Genomic DNA, 21,332 nt, shown 5'->3' with positions numbered 1-21,332 from the left:
ATAGAGAATTTCTTGTCTTGCCCCTCTATGTGCCTAGCATGCCATGAGGAATCATAGGTTGATCATGTCCATTAGGTTATCAGTGCAGAGGCTGCTTGGATCCCCAAATAGCACCACAGATGTTATGTGGTTTTTGGAAAGAGCATAAACCGATGACAGCAGTAAAATTAGGCATACTAGTCAAGACGATGAGTAAGATTGTTTCCCTTTGCTTTCCTCACTGTGCCAGTATGACTTACTCTATGAGTAACACCTTTTATAACACTCAGACTAGTAAGTCATGCTTCGAATGTTATTACTCAACCTGCCGATACCTCATCAGCTCCATACTGTTACAGCCATAATGAGACATGAACTTTGGTGGAAACTACACTTCACTCTGACGTGTGCCAAGAGAAAGATGCAAAACTACTGCAGTAGGCGTTGGTTGATCATACTGTAACTATTAGCATTATTGTTCTGATGTTTATGACCTAAAGTAGTACAAAATATGCAAGCAAATACGCCCTAAATCCTAACTAAATATGACCTAAAAGCGATAAAATATGACATGTAAATTTTAGGGATAGGTAGTGCTCCCTTTAGTCCCAGTCGGCTCAGCCAGAGAGCGAGAGTCCCAAACGTGGACCGTTCGCTGTCAGGCTTTGCTTATTTTAAAAGGGCGGGTAAGATTTAAGGACTGACGACAGTTGAAAAAGAAACACTTAAAACAATAGATTTGACATTATTCAGCCTGAAAGCTGGTTGGATCCTCAACAGGTCCACCATTGGCTGTCATAGATTGCCTAGGTGTCACTGAAGAGGCATACTAGGGAAATAAGGATTGAGGTAGTTTCCCGTTGCTTTCCTCACTGGGCTAGAAGTTGCTATTGCATACCAGTCTGCCAGGCCCTCTGAAATGCATGTACCAACCAGCCCTATGAACGACATTTTCACACCATTCATAGCAGGGACTGGCTGCATAAGGAATGGCATTACTAACATCACTCATACCTAGCCACTTTCATATTGTCAAAGCCAAGAATAAGACTGAGACAGGTCAATGAAAGTAACAAATTTATTCTAGCCCATACCAGAAGACATAGTGCTCTGTAAACACTACATCTTGCCGGCAAAGGCACATAACACAAATAACAAAATTTAATAATTTAATCTTGCTGATATTGGTTCTGATTTCTTCTCCAAAGGTTGTCTGATACACAACAACTTTCTTCTCCAACCATAACAAAGCCTGCATTTTACTGCAATGTAAATAAAATAACAATTAGCCCACACTGGTTGGATTATCAGCAAATTAGAAAATTTAACAACAATAAGCTATCCCATGTTATCTTAAACTATCCTAGGCTATCGCAATATCATTTACCTTTACACAAGAAAATTCGTAAATTCTAATTTAATGAAAAAAATAATTGATAATGGCGTCATTCAACTTTGCAAATATTATTAGAAATATAAATTCTATTAATATTATTTCGACTTTCTGGTGTGAATTCCATGGAACTACGTTCTTGAAAATATTTCCATTAACGTAATTTTACTTAATCATGTCTATTCAAGACCTTACAAGATTAATTACGTTAACAAGAATTATTATTTCCAAGAAAATCCTTCTAAACTGCTTTGGACAATGTATAACATTAACATTAATTAATTTTTGTTACTCGACGCCTTGAAAATAAATTTTACAAGATTTCTAATTTTGGTACTTTGCTCATACGGTTTTGAAATAATACGCACCTATTCATTTTTGACTGGTACGTTAATGTCAACTTAATGTAAAATTCAAATAAAATTTACTAAAGGTATTAATCCTATCAAAAGTCATCACAAACAACGCTGAAGTAACCTGGGCCCAACATGATGAACGCGTGGCCAGGTCAGAACCACATTTCAATAAATCACAGAAAAATATCACAAACTACTGCACTCATTCCACACTCACACAAATGACACACAATTATTATTTACATATTTTACAACCGGATTCTGGAGTTTAAATTTAAGTTTTGATTTTTATTTTCCTATCAATGGAATATTCAGATGACTGTATCTGATAAATCATAGTACCCGACAGTCATAGAAATGTGATTGAATCTGGGCAATCACTTGGAAAGAATAATTGCAGAGTTATCACAATGTTGATCATCTAGAAAATCAGTGATTCAATATTCAGAAGAATTGGTCGACAAATAACACGCACATAACTATTGGTCAAACGTTAATATCATCGGACATATGGTTCATGGGTCACCAAAAAAATATTATTACTCCTAAATCTCATCCAAATTATTTAACACGTGCTCCAAAATTCACAGAAAGCATGGTTCTTTAGACATGCTTCACCAAATAAAATTACACAATTAATCCCTCAGGATCTGCCGTATTCCAGACTCATAATCCACTAATAGAGCACACATCAAACATAACACAATAACAGCAAATAACATTTACCATTCATGACCATTAAATTTCAGTTTAACCCAGCCTTCAACTTTATTATTATTATTATTATTATTATTATTATTATTATTATTATTATTATTATTATTATTATTATTATTATTATTATTATTGCCGATTGTTAATTCTGCCAAAAATCTGAATTTGTCACTGAAACTGATGACACTGCCTTGCATAAATCCATTGAAATGCATAATGTGAAATATACCCCTTTGGCACTTAACGCCCTCGAAAGGGCTTTGGCCTGCAGATTAGGAGGGGCCGTGTGGTCAGCATGACGTATCCTCTTGGCCGTATTTCTGGGCTTTCGAGACCGGGTAAGGTGAAATATACTCTGAAATTTAACATATCAGATACTACATAATTTGTCTCTCACGAGTTCACACATTTGAAATTAACACATAAAATTATATTTTATCGGAGGGGTCTAGGATTTTTAAATAGCATTCTAAGCATTCGGAGGAACATTTAAAACAATATTAGAAGACATTCACTGACTAACTTCGCTAATAGAGTCCAACAAATCATTCACACACAATGTAACAAGACTACCATTACCCCTTGAGAAAAAAGAATGGAAATATTGCCAAAAGGCTCTAATCTGACAGAAATACTATCATCAATAAATAGGATCGTACTACTCCTACAAAGATGAATATAGAAATTATTATTAAAAGGTACTTAAATTTTGGATGAAATTGAACCTCGCCGTCGATGAAGGAATCTGCTCACATGGTGATCTGCTTACATGGTAATCTGCGTCCAGTCGTTATCTCCCGTATGTCAGATGGTGCCTACATTTTTAACACTGCATGTTGACAGCAAAGTCCATTTCCAAATTCACGTAGATCGCTCTTCCAGAAGATAGGCGAGACATCCCGGCAGAGATAATTAAGTATGTAAAGGTCCTCTTCTCTCTTGCCTCGATGAGAGCTGAAACTGACACACATATTTTAGAATGTGATCACACACACAACCACGTGGAAATTATCGTAGAATAATACGTAATTTGTCCTCGAAAATCTGCTTCACTCGGAGAACGTCGAAGTAGCAGAGAAGCACGTCGAAATATCAGAGAGCGTTTATTCCCAAAGCACAGGTATTTACCCATTTACACTTTGAGGTGTGGCCTTACATTGCCTCGTAATTGGACATCGTACTTTCACCTGATAAGTTCTCATAGTTCGAGAGAGTACTACTTCAAGAACATTTGCCACATGCCATCAATTAGTGCGGCCTTGAGAAATTCCTGGCTGGTCACATGACTACGACGACCTGGTCGATTGAAAAATCAATACACTGTCCACCCTACCTGTTCAAGCCGGTTCTCTGCGCAAAGACATGACTGGGTCAGAATAAACTTGTAACATATTACACTCAATGAAAGAATGATACCATTCATTTACCACTTATAATAAAATATTCATTATAGGCCAGATTTGATTGGGACAGTACCAAGTACTAGAGTATTCCAACCTCCCTCCCCCCTCATGGCACTACAGTCCTTGAAGGGCCTTGGCCTACCTAGCGACCGCTGCTCAGCCCAAAGGCCTGTAGATTACGAGGTGTCATGCTGTCAGCACGACAAATCCTCTCGGCCGTTATTCTTGGCTTTCTAGACTGGGGCCGCTATCTCACCGTCATATAGCTCCTCATTTGTAATAACGTAGGCAGAGTGGACCTCGAACCAACCCTCAGATCCAGGTAAAAATCTCTGACCTGGCCGGGAATCGTACCCGGGGTCTCTGGGTAAGAGGCAGGCATGCTACCCCTACACTACGGGGCCGGCTACTAGAGTATTACTAACATTAAACATCTTATGTGTGATGTAACTACAAAGACGCACACACGCGATGCTGTCAATTGTGTACACTATTTTATTCACAAATTATATTTACATCTTCTACATGAAGACTGCATTAGTTGCATGTCAACTACCAACCCAACAAAATTCACATACTTGACTTCAAACACTCGTCTAACATGACTTCCACACAAGTCTTGTTAAAACAACTCACTCTCATTCACAAGACTGCCTCTTTATATACATTGCCTGGCCAGACTTCTAGAAGAATATGACACAACATTTTTTCTCGTAATTTTGAGAATGTTCTATACAGTTCTGGTGTCAAAGGTACGTTGTTCTGGATATTACATTGTGTTGCACAATATTGCATTTTATTTATACATCATATATACAGGTAGTAATAAGTTATATACTATTAATTACATGTTCTAACCTTAAATAAACTGATATTAATATACATATAGCAGATCTTTCATGACATAACCTCACAAATAATACGATCGTCCGCACATAACTACGTAAATAATAATACTAATAGATGTAAACAACTTCATAACCACACCTCACAAGTAATAATAATAATAATAATATTAATTTGTCAAGATTGATATTTTCATTATTTACCCATGGGTTAGAGAATTGTTTCCAAGTTACACTAGTCCATTACTTTTGCATCAGTATCCCCCCCTATAACTTGAAACAATTACTACAGTCTGTCACACTCGTCGACTTTGCCTTGATCGTAGATTATATCTTCTCTCTTTCTCGGCGTCGCTGGATGTACTCTCCTCTTCTTGACCAGATCGTGCCGTGTTGAGGGTCGGTGTTGCCTCGCTGCCAGCCTCATCCTCGGTGGTAGTTGATGTATTCTCCTCCTCATGGCCAGATTGTGCTGTCATTAGTAGCCTCTCCTCCAGGTAGATTCGTGGCAGTACAGGCTTACTCTATGCGCAGCGGTTGGGTGACTCGTCGCAACTCCGATGCGTGGACCTTTACGGGAGGGTTGGTCTTTAGTAAGTAGACCCCATGGCCCAGCTCCTTGTCCACCTCTACGGGACCAACCCACTTAGGTGCCAGACCTGCGTGAAACCCTTCAGTCTTATCAATGACTGGGTGATTACTTCGCAGCTCTTATTGGCCTGGTAGGAAGATCTGGGTCTGTTCGACATCTTGAGCCTGGGCCTGAGTAAGGGATCTCTTCTTGGCCAAAGCTTGCTTTTCCTCGATGTCCTGCTGCTGCTTATGCTGCCACTCTACTAGGGAAAAAGCTGCGTCACCTTGACCAGAAGTGGGTGGTGGACGAATTTCCCAATCCCCGGTGCCGTATAGCTGTTGACAAAGGAACAGCTCCGCCAGGGAATAGCCGGTGACGCAGTTCATGCATTGTCGCAGGGCAGAGAGTGACTGCGTATCTGACTGTCCCACAGTCAATGTTCCTTGTCTATTAGGTGGACCCTTAGAATGCTTTTTAGCTCCTTGTTCCATCCTTCCGATGGATTGGCCCTCGGGTTGTAGGTAGTGGTGGTCCAGTGCTTCACATCCCGTTCAGTCATAATCTGCTGCCATTTCCTTGACGTGAATTGACTCCTGTTGTCTAACGGAATACACCATGGATAACCGTAGCAGCTGAATACTTCATCCTTTAGAAGACTGGTGATGCGTCCCGTCGTGGTGTTCTATAGTAAGGACCCGTTAATTCCCAGGCTATGACCTACCAAGGGTATTGCGGCCGTCTTCCTCACTGACTGGAATCTGCCTTCCTGTTGCTCGCCTTGGTGCAGGCGCAGATGCAGCGCCGTTTCACATAGTTCAGGATGTCTCTCCGCATATTGACCGAGAAGAATCTTCATCGGATGGACTGATATCTCTCTTCACCTCCTGGCTGTCTGGCTTCAGTACTCTCGTGGAACTTCTCGAGGATGTCGCCACTAGGGTTCAAAACTACTGCAGGAGTGTCAGAGAGGTGCAATCTGTACATTAAGAGTCCAGCGTCAATCCGGACATTCTTGTAGCACATCTTGAATTCCCTCAAGACGAGTCTACTATCGCTGTTCTGTCTCCTAATCCACTGCGTCGTGGTCCTACAGGGCTTGTCTTGTTCTTGCCATTTCTTGATTACTTCCAGATCAAGTTCCTTCGTGATGATCATAAGGACAGGTTCATTGGGTTCGATCTGGTGATTTTGTGGAAACCGTCTCAGCAGTCGTGCTCCTAATTTCAGGTTCCATCACCGGGTGCCTACATAAACTCTCTTCTCCTATGTTCGTCGGTCCGGGGACGTGGCACACATAAAAATCAAATTCTGCAATTAACAAAGCGCATGGCATCAATTTAGATTTTGAGCCTGAGACCGAATTCAACCATTTGAGAGCTGCCTTATTGGTGTAGTGATGGAACTTCCTTCCCTCCGCCTCTGAATTTACCCATGGCTCACACCATAGCTAAGGCTTCCTTATTACAAACCATTGAAGGCAGCCGGATTAAACCCACTCCCGATCTTTTTTAATCTTTCCTAGGTTTGTTTTCAACAGCCATCTTTTCCTTCGGAGAACGTTCTTAGATTACAGTAGATTCTCCTGGCATATGAATAAAAATGTAAACACATATGAAATAAACGATAGGAATGAGATTGACCGTCAAATTGTTCATTTCAATAATAAGGTCAATAATGCACGGAAGTATGTCATTCGTATTGCCAGAAATCCCGCACACTTGCCTATGGGCGACAGTGGTGCTGGTCACATTGTCAACAATGACAATGGCACCAGATGTAATTTACTGCCAAGTAGCGGTCTTGCATCTTGCTGTGGGGTCCAGAACATCTATAATAATAATAATAATAATAATAATGTTCTGAACCGCCGTCAAATGTGCGGACCGCGCTGGAAACACGTCCTGGACGGGTAATAGCTGAGATTACAGTCCAGCCGTGGGTTCAGTACCGCCAAGGCACCTAAGACGACACCACGCCGGATCTCTTCAAGGATTTGTTCCATATTAAAAATGCTTATAGGGAAAGATGGCAAAGATTTAGGGACCCAACTGACCGGGTGGAATACCTGGACATAGCCCGCTAAGTACGAAATCGATTCCTGGAAAGAAAGATTGAAAAATGGGAGGAAACTTGCAGTTAATCTATTAGAAAACGAGTCGGATCTCGAATTTTGGCGGATTCTCTCAGAAAATGAGTCAGATCACAAATTTCGGTGGATTATATATAAAACGATAAGCATTCAATTATAAATTTCCGTATAATACCGTAGCGAAGCACGGGTATCTTGCTAGTATATGTACATATATTCCATATTTTATATGAAATGTATTTGTTTCAGAGGCTGAAAAAGAAGCATGTATAAATAAAGCCAATGGAGAAGCAGTAGCCCTTCTTACAGTTGCTAATGCGAGAGCAAAGAGCTTGGATGTTGTGGCTGATGCACTTGGAAGTTCGGTATGTAGTGGAATTATTGTTCTTAATTATTGCAATACAATAATTGATTTTTAATTTCTAATTCTAAGAAGACTTTCATCTCATGTGTTGGACCCTCATGTATTAATAGCTCTAGTTTCTTGAATAACTAACAAACAGGAGAAAAGAAAATAAAGATTACCTTAAGTTTATAACCCACTAGGATTTTGGGCATAGTATAGTCCACATTTGAGAGTGTGATGCCCTGTATGGCCAGTGTCTTATGGGGAGTAGATAAATTCCTTCCTTCCTTCCTTCCTTCCTTCCTTCCTTCCTTCCTTCCTTCCTTCCTTCCTCCATCAAGGCCTTATCTGTGATTATAATTAAAGGTCCAATAATACTGTTCTGTGTGACCCCCTCTTAATCTTTACATCTTCTGACACCAAATTGGCAGTTTCATCCTCTCTCAGTCCGGTGGTATTTAAAGGTGCTGAAATGTGCGTGCCTCATGTTTGTAGATTTACTGGCATGTGAAAGAACTCCTGCGAGACAAATTCTGGCATATCAGCTCCTCTGAAAACCGTAAAAATGGTTAGTGGGACATAAATCCAACAACATTATTAATCTTTACAGGATCAGATTATGATTCACCTACCCTAAATCTCCGAGTTAAATTTTCTAGAAATTTAGTCACCCATTCAACCACTCTTCTCTAGTCCAATAGCCCTCATTTTCGTCGATAGTCTCCCATAATCTACCTCATCAAAAGCTTGGGAAATGTCACTAGTGATACAGACCATTTTGACCTCCTGAATCTAAAATATCGGCTATATCATGCTGGAATCCAACAAGTTGAGCCTCACTGGAATAACCTTTCCTAACCCTGAATGTGAATATGTATGTTCTCTAAGATATGCTTATCGGCATAAATCTTGTGGTGTATAATAGCATGTTACATAGAGCTTTCAAGATCCCTTTATCTCACAAAGATTTCGAAGACAAAATTAGGACCATATAGGCCATAGCTGACAGTAACGGTTATAAGAAAGAGTTTATATATAATAAAAATAAACCGAGCACCACCTTAATCGAGGATTTGACCTCAGACAAGAATTGTGCCGCTTTCACATTCACTAGTTATAATATTTATCAAATTACTTAACACTTTCAAAAGATAATAGCTTATAGAAATAAGAGCACCAATTCAGAGGTACTATTCAATTCACATGTCATTAATAATAATAATAATAATAATAATAATAATAATATCAAGAACACTTAAATGCTAATAGATATAACCGTTTCTCAGCCAGGGGCCGATGACCTTCGATGTTAGGCCCTTTAAAACAACAAGCATCATCATCATCATCACGTTTCTCAGCCATAAGTATGTATATGAAGGAATCCAATGATGAGTACACATCAATCGAACAAGATTTAAAGTTTATTAGTTTGGCACAAAAAGGCCCCTTTCTCAATATCTTAGAGAACATACATATTCACATTGATCAATATATTAACCCTGGACCAATTTAATAAAATTTATGATAAATTGAATTCTTTATTTGAAACTGTTATTCCTCTTCTTTGTAGACTTGCATCTTATAATGAAAGGTCCCGCCCTCAACCAATGATAAATTCACCTGCTCTGCCTACAGTTCCTTTACCAGTTGCATCAAGTTCAGTCCCCTCCCCTCCTGCCTCTCCTCCTCAAGACCTTGAGCCTACAGCATAAACCGGGTTAGTGTGCAGAAAACCACGCACTTAAACACATCGTTCAACTGGACCAAGAAGGTTAGTTGAAACTTCATTACTCACAAAGACATGAGACTACACTTCGTATTTCTTTGGCATTCAATATAATTTAACTTTCCAATTACAGGCAATCTTACCACTGAGACACATGCAATTATGGTAATCCTTATTGGCAGCAAACCAAATCACAAAATATCAATTATTAATCAGATACAGCCTAGTCCAATAAGCAGTCTTTTAACTAACGAAACATCGTGAGGATATCACGTCAAATTGATAACAGTGCACACTGAGGACTTTAACACGACCTTATAAGAGCTTGTACTTTTTCTTAAGAACATTTTAACATTCATAACATCTTCTGTTTTCAATTTTAAATGTTTTTAACTACAATGTGTGTTTGTCAATTTTGGCAATCTACTGAAGATGATCCATTTAGGATCAAAACCTGTATAGATGTGACAGACGTGAAATTTAAGTTTTTAAAATTTACATTAACCATAATGTATTGAACAAGGAAGATACTGTTCAGTAATAAATCATTGTTATAGTGATTTAAAGAATATTAATATCCTGGTTTCTTACGTGGCCCAATTTAGAGCGTCCCAGAGGCCATCAAAGCATCCTCATTTCCATGACATGGAGATGTTGTTTTCATGTCTTTATATGACTGGCCAGCACTCCACTCCATATAGTGCTACTGGACAAATTACCATTCTGTAAATCTTTGATTTTAGGTACAATGGAATTTTTCAGTCTAAAAGTACTCCTGTAACTTGGTACCACTTCATCCAGGCTGAGTTGACTCAGTTCTTTGCATCTGAGAGTGTATCACAATTCTTGCAAAGTTCAACAACTACAAAATTTCTGAAAATGAGTTATATATGAGGTTGTGCATTTCAATAAGAGAGGAATCGATTGGACTAATCAGAATTTAGCTAAACTGAACATCCATCACTTTAACAGAGCTTCAAATGTTTGGAGTTTTTGCAAAACTCCACATCTGCAGGAAAGAAAACATTTTCAAAACTCAACATCTGCACACTATTCCAGATTTTATTTGTATTTATGGGGTATTTTTTGTTCTTACATTTGGCAACCATGTAACTGTATTTTTAAAAGTCCCAGTGGTACAATTTTCAACCCTATTTTTTTTTTACTGTTAATAATTATTTTGAAAAGTGCATTAGAGTAATAACTGTTGTCTTAATGTTCTATTATAAGTAAATTATATATTAATAATTTTTCTTATGGACGATAATTAATAAAATGTGTTTCCTTAAAATTTTACTTCTTGTAGTTGCTGAGTTTTGCAGAAACAGTCTTCAATCTGAAAATGATTTTTTTCAGGAAGATCAATGCCACTGATGATAATGGACCCATTTCTTTACTCCTTATACTCCCAGGTACTCAATTTTCTTGACGTTATTTCACAGTCGTAATTTATCCAAGTGACTTCTTTGGTATTGGATTAGCTGTTGTAGTTCTTGCCAAGATTTGCAGGAGACTATGATATCATCGGCATAAACCAAGTCCAAGGATGTTGTGTCCACAACTCTGCAGTAATGGTATCCAGACATAGGATGATCAAATGCGGAGATAAAGCTCATGCCTGGTGCACTGTAACTTCATTATTAAATGGTACAGAGATTCCTGCAGCACATTGGACATTGCTGGTGACATCCCGATACAGGAGCTGGATGCATCAAACATAAACTTCTGGTACACTGTGCAGATGGGTGTGCCAAATAAAATCATGTGGTACTTTGTCAAATACCTTTTCAAGATCCAGGAATACCATGTGGAGTGCTTTCCGTTTGTCATGATGGCATTTCATTAGGAGCGTGCAGCATATTTGGCATCGACCATTCCTCTACCTTTTACAAAACCATATTTGTTCGGAGTGACATCAACAGTATAGCAAAGATATGCACCCAGTACTTCTTCAAAAATCTTCATAGTGTGGTAGAGCAGGCAGATGGGTCTGCAACTAAAGCAGTCTTTGACATCACCTTTACCTTTCCTTATTGGATAGATAGATAGATAGATAGATAGATAGATAGATAGATAGATAGATAGATAGATAGATAGATAGATAGATAGATAGATAGATAGATAGATAGATAGATAGATAAAGAATGGGTGAACCCTGCCTTCGCAGGGCTCCACACATAGGTCTGTCAAGACCCTTTGTGTCCCTTAAACGGGTTTGCCTAGTCCAGCCCTAGTGCTCCTATAAAGGATACCAGTGTCCGGATGTTGGCATTCCTGATGTCTTCCAGGCTCACGAAATGTGAGCCAAGGTATCGATGACTAGTGCTTGCAAGAGCCTCGCACTGACATAACACATGCGCGGAGGTCTCCTCCTCCCTACCGCATCTTCTACACATCGGATCCTGACTGATTTTCATGATGTGTAGGTGTCTCTGTAAGGTATTGTGGCCTGTCAACAGTCCAACTACCATTCGCATTCTGGTCCTATTCAAATTTATCAGGACCTTTTTATAACTTTGGATAGGCCCTTTGATAAGTTCACGTGCCTGCCTTGCTATAGTTAACCTCTTCCAAATGTCTAAGTGGGACTGGTTTGTCCACTGGAATATTACCAGTTTCACGCTTCAGAGTGACACTCCCAGGAAGGGCTCTGGTCCTATGAAAGGACCTTTTGAGCCTTGTTTCACTAGTTTGTCAGCTTCTTCATTTCCACTGATACCTGTGTGCCCAGGGACCCATAATAGGGTAACTGAGCTAAGTTCACATAGCTGATCTAACATCCTTTGGCACTCCCATACCATTTTTGATGTTGTTTTAACTGCACATAGTGCTTCTAACGCTGTCTGGCTATCGCTGCAAATAGTGATGCATCTTCTGTGTCCAGGCATGTTCCATATATATACAGCACAGGCCAGTATTGTGTATACTTCAGCCTGGAAAACAGTAGCGTATTTACCCATAGGTAGGGAGAGCCTTGTCTTAGGCCCCCTTCCTTATTGGAACTGTAATGTTAGTAAGATGGCAGGGGCTTCATATTAATCAGACTACGTTGAACATCTCTGCCAGAAACTTAACTCCCACAGGTCCCAGCAGCTTCCACACTTCAGCTGGAAGATCATCTGGTCTGCTCACCTTTTCATTTTTTCATTTTGTTGATAGATGTGGCAACATCTTCAGCAGTGATAGTTAGAGCTGATCCAAGCACAGGTTCTACTGTTGGTATTGGTGGATGTGGAAATTCTTCATTGCAGGTGGTCTCAAAATGCCTCTTCCAATTTCTAAGGATCTCAGCTGGACTTCACAGTAATATCTGGTTTTCATCCTTTATGGCCATGATGTGCATGATATCCTGTGCAGAGCGATGGTGATACTTTGCTAACTGATAAATCTTTTTGCACCCTCTGGTGTGTCCAGCTGATTGTAGACAGCCACGTAGTGGTCCTTGTTGATGAAACAACCACCAGGTTTTTTTTGTGCCCACAGTGATTGCAGCACGTTTTTGAATTCTTGATGGCTATTGCCCAAACCTTAGCAGTAGTTTGACCAAGTTGTAGGTCTTCTAAATCACCATGTGTTGTTGTTTGAATAATCAGTCCATAGACTGGTTTGATGCTGTTCTCCATGCCATCTTATTTTGTGTTAACCTTTTCATTTCTACGTAACTGCTACGTCCTACATCTGCTCTGATCTGCTTGTCATCTACCCCTACCATTCTTACCGCCTATACTTCCCTCAAAAACTAATTGAACAAGTCCCGGATGACTTCAAATGGGTCCTATCCTTCTATCTCTTCTTCTCGTCAAATTTAGTCAAATCGATCTCCTCTCACAAATTCCATTCAGTCTCTATTCATTCATGATTCGATCTGCCAGTCTCACCTTCAGCATTCTTCTGTGATACCACATTTCAGAAGCTTCTATTCTCCTTCTTTCTGAGCTAGTTATCGTCCATCTTTCACTTCCAGACAGTGCCATGCTCCAAACAAAAATCTTCAAAAACATATTTCTAGTTCCTATATCAATGTTCAAAGTGAGCAGATTTCTCTTCCTAACAAAGGCTTTCCTTGCTTGTGCTAATTTGCATTTTTTGTCGTCCGTACTTCTGCAATCATTAGTTATATTACTACCCAAGACTTCATTTCCTACTCTAATACTTGTTCAACTGTGCTCCATTATTTTTATTTATTTTTTTGGATGTATTTATTTTCATCTTGTACTCCTTCCCCAAGACTCTGTCCATACCATTCAGATTTCTCCAGATCTTCTGCATACTCAGATAAAGTAACATCATTGCCAAATCTCAGGATTTTGATTTTCTCTCCTTGGATTGTGATTCCATTTCCATATTGGTCTTTGATTTCCTTTACCGCCTGTGGTATATAATCATTGAAAAAGAAGGGGGCAAACTATAGCCTTGCCTCATTCCTTTCTGGATTGCTGCTTTATTTTTTATTTTTTCAAAGCCCTTGATTCTTATCACTGCAGATTGACTTTTATACAGATTGTAGACAATTCTTCTTTCTCAGTATCTGATCCCAATCCCCTTCAGAATCTGAAATAGCTTTGTCCAATCAACATCATTGAATGTCTTTTCTAGATCTACAAATGCCATGTACGTGGGCTTCTCTTTCTTAATTCGGTCCTCTAAGATCAGGCGTAAAGTCAGGATTGCTTCACATGTTCCTATATTTCTTCTGAAGCCAAATTGATCTTCTCCTAATTCATTTTGAATTTGTCTTTACATTCTTCTGTAAATAATACCAGTTATAATTTTGCAGGCTTTAGATACTAAACTAATGGTTATCACACTTGCCCACACTGGCTTTCTTGGGAATAGGTATAACAACATTGTGCCAAAAATTGGATGGCTTTTCTCCTCTATTATACATCTTACACACTAAATAGTATAAGCTCATCATACTGGTTTCTCCTGAGGCAGTCGGTATTTCTGAGGATATGTCATCAACTCCAGGTGCCTTGTTCTTATTTAGGTCTCTCAAAGCTCTGTTGAATTCTGGCCTCAAAATTGGGTCTCCCATTTTATCAGCATCAACAGCCTTTTCTTGTTCCAGAACCATATCATGTTCTTCTTTACCTTGATACAACTGCTGGATATGTTCCTGCCATCTTGCTGCCTTGTCTTCTTTCCGTAGAAGTGGTGTTCTGTCTGAGCTCTTAATATTCATACACCTAGATTTCCTTTCTCCAATGGTTTCCTTGATTTCACTGTATGCAGCATCCATTTTTCCTAGAACCATACAACCTTCAACATCCTTGCACTTCCCTTTCAGCCATTCTCCTTATCTGTCCTGCACTTTATATCCACTTCAATCTTTAATCGCCTGTATTCTTTTCTGCCTCCCGCCCCCCCTATTTTTTTTTTTTTTTTTTTTTTGCATCCTTGTACATGCAAGCACAGAAATGGTGTCCCGACGTAAACAATCAGCATTACCCCACTCCAGTACTGGAAAGGAGGAGAGTGAGTGAAGGGGTAGTGTTGAAGGCCACTTCAGTACCGAAAAGAAGGGGAAGGGAATGAACGGGTAGTGCTGAAGGCATAGTGTGTGTATTGCTGTACATCCTCCACAGTGCCCATTTCAATCACAACAGCCTTGTAGCGGACTGTCTCCCTGTAGCAATGCGTTACGCGAGGAGGTAGGGGGATACAATGCTTTGTTTATATCGGGACACCATTTCTGTGCTCAGGTGTACTTTTGTCGTTCATCAGTCAGGTCTGGTATCTCCTGAGTTATCCATTGATGATAACCTATGATGTGATATTACTGATTAATGGAAGGGGAGGTCGAAGAAGACCTTTATTTTGGAAAGCATATTTAAGAGAGGAGTTGTAGAGAGAAAGAGGCTAATTGAAAGGAACCATTACCTTAATATAGCTTAACACAGCTTCATCCAGATAAGAGAAACTATATAAGGAAATTAAGCACTAAAACATATTGTAATATCACTGTTCATTGTGCACAAAGAACAAAATCAGCTAAAGGAATAGCTTATTGATGCAATATTTGAATGACCTTGTTGCTGCTCTCTGTAAATATTTTGTTTAATGATAATCATGAAATGATCAAAAACATTTTGAAACTATAATTTAGGAAAGTAAATTCTGTGCTATACATTGATTTGAAATTGTAATTCTGACTGGAGAGTTCTACATTATCTTAATGAATTGGTTTCTTTTTCAGGATGGAGTTAATGCTGCTTCCTTCAGTGTTGCACAGCAGTACATTCGTGCATTTGAGAAACTCGCAAAGGAGGGGAGTACCATTATTATTCCTAAGAACGTTGGAGATGTCACCAATTCAGTTTCCCAGGTTTGTAAATTTTATTTATCCTGTTAATGACCAGGCTGAGTAGCACAGATCGTAGAGTACTGGCCTTTCAATCCCAAGTTGGTGTGTTCAGTCCCGACCCTGTCCAAGAGTATTTGTAGGTTCTCAAATAAACTAGCCTAATGTCAGTAGATTTACTGCCATTTAAAAGAATTCCTGCAGGACAAAATTCTGGCATTTTGGCATCTCTTTATACTGTAAAAATAGTTGCCATATTTACTAGTGTGTCAGTCCCCCATTTAATTTCCTCACTCTTTACTCTGTTTTTTTTTTTTTTTCCTTAAGAACTTATCCAAAGGTTGACTTACAGGAATCAATACGAGGAATTGTGGCGTATATGGTTTAATGATGAGTAATAGGATAAGAAATCATGGAGAATATTAGTAGCAGAGTGGGTTCGCAGTGGAAGCATAATAACAAAACAATCACCAAACGCAGGGCAACTAGAGGAGATCTGTGGATGGTACAGACAGAAATTACAAGGAGATAAGAGGGTTTGCGAGAATGTCAAAGAAAATCAGTTTAACAAATAAATGTATTGAGATACAAGCAAAAGTATAGAACGTTACATTTCTGATCATGACAAACGATAGGAATCCTTTTACGAAATTACAAAGCATGACAGTATTTCATAGGTTACATATCATATGAGGAGTTTTTGTCAAGTACAGACTGAAATACATAGAAATGATCTTTCCCAACCAAGTTTGAACAAAGCTAGAGAATACAACATTTTAAGGAAACACAGGTGAAGAATTGAATGCTAGGAAAAAATGACAGAGACTCCAGAATATTCTCAAATTAAATTTATAAATCCATTTCGATGACATAGGCTAACTAGAAAACACTGAGTAGACGAAGTCTGATTAAGAGAATACTTGAAGAACAGTCCACAGATACGAAGAATGACCAGTCTACTATCTTTAACGAAACAACGCATCTTCACAGTAAATTTATACGAACAACCTTGAAATACAAGGGTTCTGAAGTATTGACTAAATTTATGTCCAGCTTCACAAAAACCACAGCATTGGAATAGCATAGTAGGTTACATGAATTCAGAATCCATTGGCTGACATATCAATTCCAGAATAGAGTTCAAACACAGTTCAAAGACATCACGTTGTAAAAGTAGAAGTTCTAGTTAGTGTACACTAACTCGTGGTGCATGCTCGTATGAAGTCCTGACTTGATTTGAAATTTATAGCAACATAATGAAGACGATCTTCTCTCAATGTCGTCGTCGTCTCCCCAAACAGTAGAAATGTGTCTTTATGAGAAGGCCGTATGAGGCAGTATATATTGTCAAGTCAGAGGGGGGAAGGGACACAAGGGGAGGTTATGTCACACACAGCACAGAATAAAATCGAAGATACTGAAACATTCGAGGCGTGAGGCAAAGCTGATAGGAATGACGTCAGCCGACTCTTGACGTATGACCACGAGGTTCAGTGATCCATCAGCCGGCAAAGAAGGATGGTGGTGATAGCTGCTAGTGTTCAAAATGAGGTGATGTAAAGAAAGTACGGCAATAATTGGCGGACATGGTGAGTCTGTTACAGAATCGCTACCAAATCAGTTTTCATAATTCCCAGTAACTTTTTAGTATCGTCCTTCAAGTGGCCATGGAAGCTGTCCAGCAAGAGGAGGAGAGCTCCAGGTAGATTTCCTCAAGCAATTCACATCCAATCATGTACAAGCGATATCATCATCCACCCTTTCCCTTTTATACAAACTTGAATCCCTTGCAGAAATTTTACTTTTGGCATGATTTTTCATTTTACAATCACTTACGATGAAAGTTTTTTGCCATGAGTTCTTACTGAATTATCTCTGTTTCTCACTTCTGTTTTTTCATTCAGTAACGCTGGTTTTGCCTCTCGTATTGATTGTTCTAATGACGGTCCATATCACAAAGCAGTGAAAGTCAATTTTATTTTGATTGAAATATTTTCTGCATTCTGTGGTACAATTACTTTCTTGCAGAGATAGATTATTTTTCCTCGTAAACTTTTCACTCTCCAACCTTGAATTATCATAAAATTTGGGATGCTAATCTCATGTGCTGCAGCTATTTCACGTCCTTTAAAATATAGCATTTCATGAAAAACTGCTTGTCCATCATTACACGATGTTATCTCGCCTTCCAGAAGTTCCTCATCTCCTTTCAGAAACTTTCCAGTTTTCGAGCCACGAAACACTTTGACACCTGTTGGTAGCTTGAAGTGTGTTTTTCTGTTTCCACCAGTCTCGCACATTGCATTCCGACACTGAAAACTTACATCCCTATGCCGTATTCCCGTGTATCTCTGCATAATTGATTTGGCCTATCGCAAAGTTATACGATGTGTAGAGTTCGTGGTTTATAGCATTTAAAAATCAGGGATTTAGCGTTTTGATTTTCAAATTTAGCGTTTTGTAGCATCTAAATTTCTCAAATTTAGCGTTTTGTAGCAAATTAGTTAAAAATAGGCATAATTTGCTAAACTGCACACACAACAGTTGGGAGTAAAATCATACTGTTTAATCACACATTGCTCGGCATGCAGTTTTGAATTCACTATGGAAAATAAAACAAACATCAACATAAGACTGCAAGAAGTATTAACGCACACACAGGAATAGGCTTATTTTTAAATTTACAAACAATTTCAAAGTGAAAAATACTATTCTGAACGTATTTATTTATCACAGTACAACACACCTACAAGGAAGAGGAATTCCAATGATGATTAAAGTACAACATGCCAATTGCTTAAAAGGTGTCCTCCTTCATTTGAGGCCGCTTATCAGTTACAATTATGTTGCTAAAAACAACTGTACATCGACAATGTTCGTAGAGGCCCAAATGGACAGAAGTGCTGCCAAGGCAAAGGAAGGACTGCAAAACATTTTTTTTTTAATTCTTCAAGTCTTTGATTGCAGAGTCGGCACATCAATATAGGCCATCTGTATCGCTTACATAAAGATGTCCCGATTTGTGACTTTCGGCATGCTGTTTGATCGTCACTTCGCTTCTACCCATGGCTACCAGACAATAAAATAAATCGCTGCCGTACTTTTAAACAGAACTACTACTCAACACCAATGTCAAGAATAACCGGCTGTGATCAAGGGTCAACACACAAAGAGAATGAACGTGGTGCTTGAAAGTGTATTTGCTGTTTGATAGATTGTTCCTTGCAGTGCTCTTTAGCCAGTGAAAGGAATTCCACACATTGAATGATTTAACCCTTTGGCCTACTTGTGAAAGGAAATATTCCCTTACATACCATTTATTTTTTCGTCAGTTTAACATAAATTTGATTAATCACATAGGCTACATAAGAATACACAAAGCAAAGTGAGCTTTTAGCTCGTCTCAGGAAACCAATGTTTTTGTCCGTAAGTATTACTGGTTTCAAGGGAAGCAGATAAATTAGCAAGAAATGTAGAGGCATAGGCATTGGTTTCCTTAGTAACGTGATCCCAGAACTGTGGGGTTAGAAATTCATTCCCTACGTCCATTTTTTCGGATTATTACCCAACCCCTTCCCCACTATAGAGTGAATTTCAAAAACTGGTTTACATGTTACAGAAAGAGGCTTATTGTCAACAAGATCATAATTCCAAGTATCATTTTACTATACTTCTCACCGGGCGAGTTGGCCGTGCGGTTAGGAGCGCGCAGCTGCGAGCTCGCATCCGGGAGATAGTGGGTTCGAACCCCACTGTCGGTAGTCCGGAAGATAGTTTTCCGCGGTTTCCCATTTTCACATTAAGGCCACGGCCACTTCCTTCCTATTCCTAGGCATTTTCTATCCCATCGTCGTCGTAAGACCTATCTGTGTCGGTGCGACGTAAAGCAAAAAAAAAACAACCTAGACTTCTCACTCGTTCTTGTTGCATTCTGGTTTTGTCACGTAGTTTCAATTGGCACTATCATCTCAGAACTGAAATCGGAATCGCTTTCATCACTGTCAGTTGAAGAAGATGAAGTATTTTCACTCTCCAGAGAATCATTTCCACTTTCAACATCACTATTTTCAAACCAGTTACGAATAAACTCATCCATGCCGCGCTTGGATGCCGCCATGATTGTTTACAACGAGCGGCAAAATGAGGTGCTTTTTATTTTCCGTATTTCAGCTCAGAGTTACTATTTACACAGAGAAAATAGCTTCAGGTATCGTCTGACATCAATCGGGTAGGCTGCAAAACAGAGAGAATAAATCTCTCCGACCAGCTAATTGCGATAACGAACTTATAAATATTCCGTGCAGCAGGATGGAAGTGTCTGTCAAAGCATGTTACCGCTTTACGATTGCAATGGGCGCCGTAATAATTATTTCTCCTGAAATAAATAACAACATATATCTTATTTTGAAGAAAAATGCATCGTTTTAAAAAAGATATATTTTTATTTTGTATAAAACTGCGAGTTTCGCATCTATGTCTCAAATGTTATTACAATATTATAAGTCCACCTGTTCAATACAATACAATACAATATGGTCCACTATTTCATATGGTCAAAATTTTATACATAATACATTAAAGTCAATGGTACATGTTTCACCCTCTTTACGGGCATCATCAGCCTATATCAATCTTAAAAATAATACATATGGAGTAATTCTAATCTTATAAATCATAGGTTAAAATGTTGAAAAACGATTTCGTAAAACATTATACAATAACATCTAAAACAACGATGATGCACCAAAGTATGTTAAAAAAAAAAAAAAAAAAGAGTAAATTAACTGTTTTTGAAGATTAAAACGTGGTTAAACATGAATTTTGAGAGTTTAAAACTAAAATGGATCCTTTTTTTATAATATCATTAAGACTGTGATGGCCTTGAATGTAAACACAATCATCAAAGGGGGATGTTTCTTCAATTCCCATAGTTTGAATCCAAGATGGTAAAATCACTGTCAGTTATTTAAAACGGAAGTGTGAACGTAATAAACATGTTAAAATGTATACGGTTGGTATATCTGAAAGTAGAAAAGAAAATGGAACTTAATCTTAACGATGCCACGGAAGCAAAAAATCCTGTATATGAGCTAACTCCAAAGTTATTAGGCATGGTGAATTCAAAACATAATACAATTACGCAAACTTTTAGAACTTCTTGTTCTAAAGCTTCCACCACCTCGTCAAATGTTAGGCCCGCCCATCTTGCTCCTAACAGCCCTCCAATAACAACACATGCGCGCAAGGATCCACCCACCATTACCCCCCTCCATGTCCTTCACTGCCTCAGCCACACCGTTATAATACTAGAAGTAGAAAGCTCAGTCAAGCTAGTGTTGCTGAAACAACCCGACGTACTTAATACGCACCGTACGAGTAAGTACCGCCTTAGGCATTTTTGACGTACGGGAAGTCTCTTGTCCAGTACGGTATTATTTAACCAACTTTCTTCTACATTTTGTTTCAGAAAACTTGATCATTTCTTCCAACTAATGTTTCAACAGTTTTCACACCAGGCAAATGCTGGGGCTGTACCTTAATTAAGGCCACGGCCGCTTCCTTCCAACTCCTAGGCCTTTCCTATCCCATCGTCGCCATAAGAC

General features: G+C 38.8%; 1 protein-coding gene across 2 annotated transcripts in view; it reads left to right on the top strand.

Annotated features, from left to right (window-relative positions):
* Stoml2 (stomatin like 2) overlaps nucleotides 1–21,332 on the top strand; it is a 119,104-nt gene that overhangs the window by 85,210 nt on the left and 12,562 nt on the right. Inside the window, exons 7-8 of one of the 2 annotated variants that reach the window (XM_067139234.2) lie at nucleotides 7,603–7,718; nucleotides 15,625–15,753. In XM_067139234.2, the coding sequence (XP_066995335.1) occupies nucleotides 7,603–7,718; nucleotides 15,625–15,753 (245 nt within the window). The remainder of the gene's footprint in view (nucleotides 1–7,602; nucleotides 7,719–15,624; nucleotides 15,754–21,332) is intronic. The other variant, XM_068225825.1, reaches the window with a different exon arrangement.

The sequence above is a fragment of the Anabrus simplex genome, chromosome 2, assembly GCF_040414725.1.
Source record: "Anabrus simplex isolate iqAnaSimp1 chromosome 2, ASM4041472v1, whole genome shotgun sequence".
Lineage (NCBI taxonomy): Eukaryota > Metazoa > Arthropoda > Insecta > Orthoptera > Tettigoniidae > Anabrus > Anabrus simplex.
The sequence above is the reverse complement of the archived record's forward strand: the minus strand, read 5'-3'. Positions and strand labels throughout refer to the sequence as shown.